At 37.8% G+C, this 2,500-nt stretch overlaps 1 protein-coding gene across 4 annotated transcripts in view; it reads right to left on the reverse strand.

The window, feature by feature from the left end:
- Window positions 1-1,818, reverse strand: part of LOC125036369 (general vesicular transport factor p115-like) — a 20,442-nt gene extending 18,624 nt beyond the window's left edge. For all 4 annotated transcript variants that reach the window (XM_047628948.1, XM_047628946.1, XM_047628945.1 and 1 more), the window contains exon 1: window positions 1,699-1,818. In XM_047628948.1, the coding sequence (XP_047484904.1) occupies window positions 1,699-1,776 (78 nt within the window). In that variant the 5' untranslated portion in view covers window positions 1,777-1,818. The remainder of the gene's footprint in view (window positions 1-1,698) is intronic.
- Window positions 1,819-2,500: the final 682 nt, after the last annotated feature.

Below are 2,500 nucleotides of genomic sequence, written 5' to 3' on the forward strand. Positions count from 1 at the left end.
TGTATACATTTTATGACATTTACTAGTATATAAGGTTATTCTATACATAACCTGTTTATCACTGATAATAAAAAATACATCATATAGCCTACTACAGAAATTCTATAAAATCACTTATAATAAAAATAAATCATGAAGTTCACCTAACAGCTGCAAATAATTTTGGCATACTATTTATATCTCAGCTAAAATACCCACTCTATTAAAAGGAAACGCATTGAAAGATGAAACAATCATTTCAATATTGTCTTTAGTAAGATCTGAGAAAACTGTGGAAGCTTTAAAATATGTAATGACTTTGTAAAGATAATCCTTCTCTACTCCTATTTAACATGAACAATTATTTTGACAATGCAACACTAGCAACTCTTCAGCTTTCGTTGGTTAAATGAGCAAGAAAAGATAAAAAAGAAACTATTTTCAATTTCTCTACAAAATTACCATACCTTGTTGAGGTCTGGCCTAAGCACTATCACTTAAATGAAAATTGGTTGATTTGAAAATGATCTGGAGACTCCCTTTGCCTCGTTTACAAAATCTCTATTTGTATGTAAAGAGTAAAGAGCCTGGACACAGACACTTTGGTGGCACATACTCATATCATATAATGGGTTCTGCTGCCTAATCTCCCTTCAAAGTGGGCTACTATCTCCATCCCTTGCCTAGCGTAAGAAATATTCACCTCATATATTCTGACAGGAATGAGCCTGGCAAATAACTGTATTTTCCACTGATTTGGATAATTGTTTACATTATGCAATAATTCCAAAAGGGACAGATCGTCAGTTGTTGGGATCCTCCCTGTCATTGTTGAGGGACTCTGGAATCACTATCTGCCATTCCTTGTCATTAATTAAAAGATAGTTTGCACAGGAAGCAAAAACATTTTCTTCTCTCTGCATTCTGCCAAGCCAGGATGGAATGTATCTAAATTTCTACTGCCTACTCTTCAATTCAGCTTCTACTGTCATGGGATTATGCAAAACAATTCAAACTGCCTCATCAAATTTCTCTTACAAAAAAAAAAACTGCCAGAATTGCATCCTGGTTTTGCTGCGCTTTCTTGTAGTGACAGAAGAATATGTTTCATTGAACTTTTGGAATTAATGAGTTCTACAATCATCTACTGTCTTTCTAATCATATTAGACGGTAAGGTCATATTCTCTATTTCTTGGTATTAGGTGTCGTTTCCAATAAAACCTCATTTCTCACGGCCAAATGATCAGTGACCAGTAATTAGTGTACATAGCAAATAAGAATGCAATCCAGTCTGATTGATAACACAGACTGACAACATAAGGAGAGAAGACTCATCTCAGACTGTACAAATGCTTCTTGCACACTTAATAAGGCTGGTTGCATCAAAATAACTTAATAAGTTATTTCCCTAATAATTTTCACCGTCTTCCGAATTATGCAACTAAAATTCAATAAATTCCACCGACCATAATATGACGTATGGTGCCCGAAATCCCACCAACCATCACCATTTTCTCAGAATTAAACAACTAACATCGAAGACCACCTCAAATATACCCTGAACTCAACCTATAAATAAAAACCAATCCCTTTCCAAATATATAGGAAATCACAGTATAAAAATCTTCACACACAGTCCCTTCCAAAAACACACCAAAATATACACTCACTGATCCTTTACCATCAATCTCACACAACACCCACATTCCCTCACTCACCGTATCAGCACCGGTGGATTTCTGGTCTTGCTGTGGCGCCCCGAGCACAGACTGAGTTACAGACCTAAAAAGATCCATCGCGACGTCCTCTCCCTCGGCCTTTCGCTCAGGAAGATTCTGTTTACTTACACGTAGCAGACGATCCTGGCGTCTATGAACAAAAGAGCATCGGGTTGTTAATAGTATGTAGAATCCGAGCGTTTGTTTTGGTATCGAGGCGCTTCATCAGCTGTTGGTGACAGGTACATGATGTTTATGATATCTTCGGATTATGTTAAAGTTTTCATTCACCGGTATGTGTTTCTATACATATTTATAGATAAACGAACGTGTACATGATTTTGTATATATTATCTATATATAAACACACACGTGTGTCTATGTGCCTGTCTGAGAATATACATGTCCTGTATATATACATGCACAAGGATACACGCACACGCACGCACACGTGTGTGTGTGTGTGTGTGTGTGTGTGTGTGTGTGTGTGTGTGTGTGTGTGTGTGTGTGTGTGTGTGTGTGTGTGTGTGTGTGTGTGTGTGTGTGTGTGTGCGCGCGCGCGTGCCTACAAACACACATACAGAGATTACCGAAGCGGGACTTCAAGTATCATATAATCTTCGATGTGGGAACCAGCATCCCCAGCCTGGGATAATGCCATGTGAGGGTGGGAAAAAATATGCAACTGCTATTTAGGTGTCCGCTGATTATTGGTTTCATGATGCAGACATTCAGTGTACATTTATTGCAAAGCCTTTGTACCCTGCATAATTTAGGTATACATCAACAGCTATGTCACCAT

The sequence above is a fragment of the Penaeus chinensis genome, chromosome 21 (assembly GCF_019202785.1).
Source record: "Penaeus chinensis breed Huanghai No. 1 chromosome 21, ASM1920278v2, whole genome shotgun sequence".
Classification (NCBI taxonomy): Eukaryota; Metazoa; Arthropoda; class Malacostraca; order Decapoda; family Penaeidae; genus Penaeus; species Penaeus chinensis.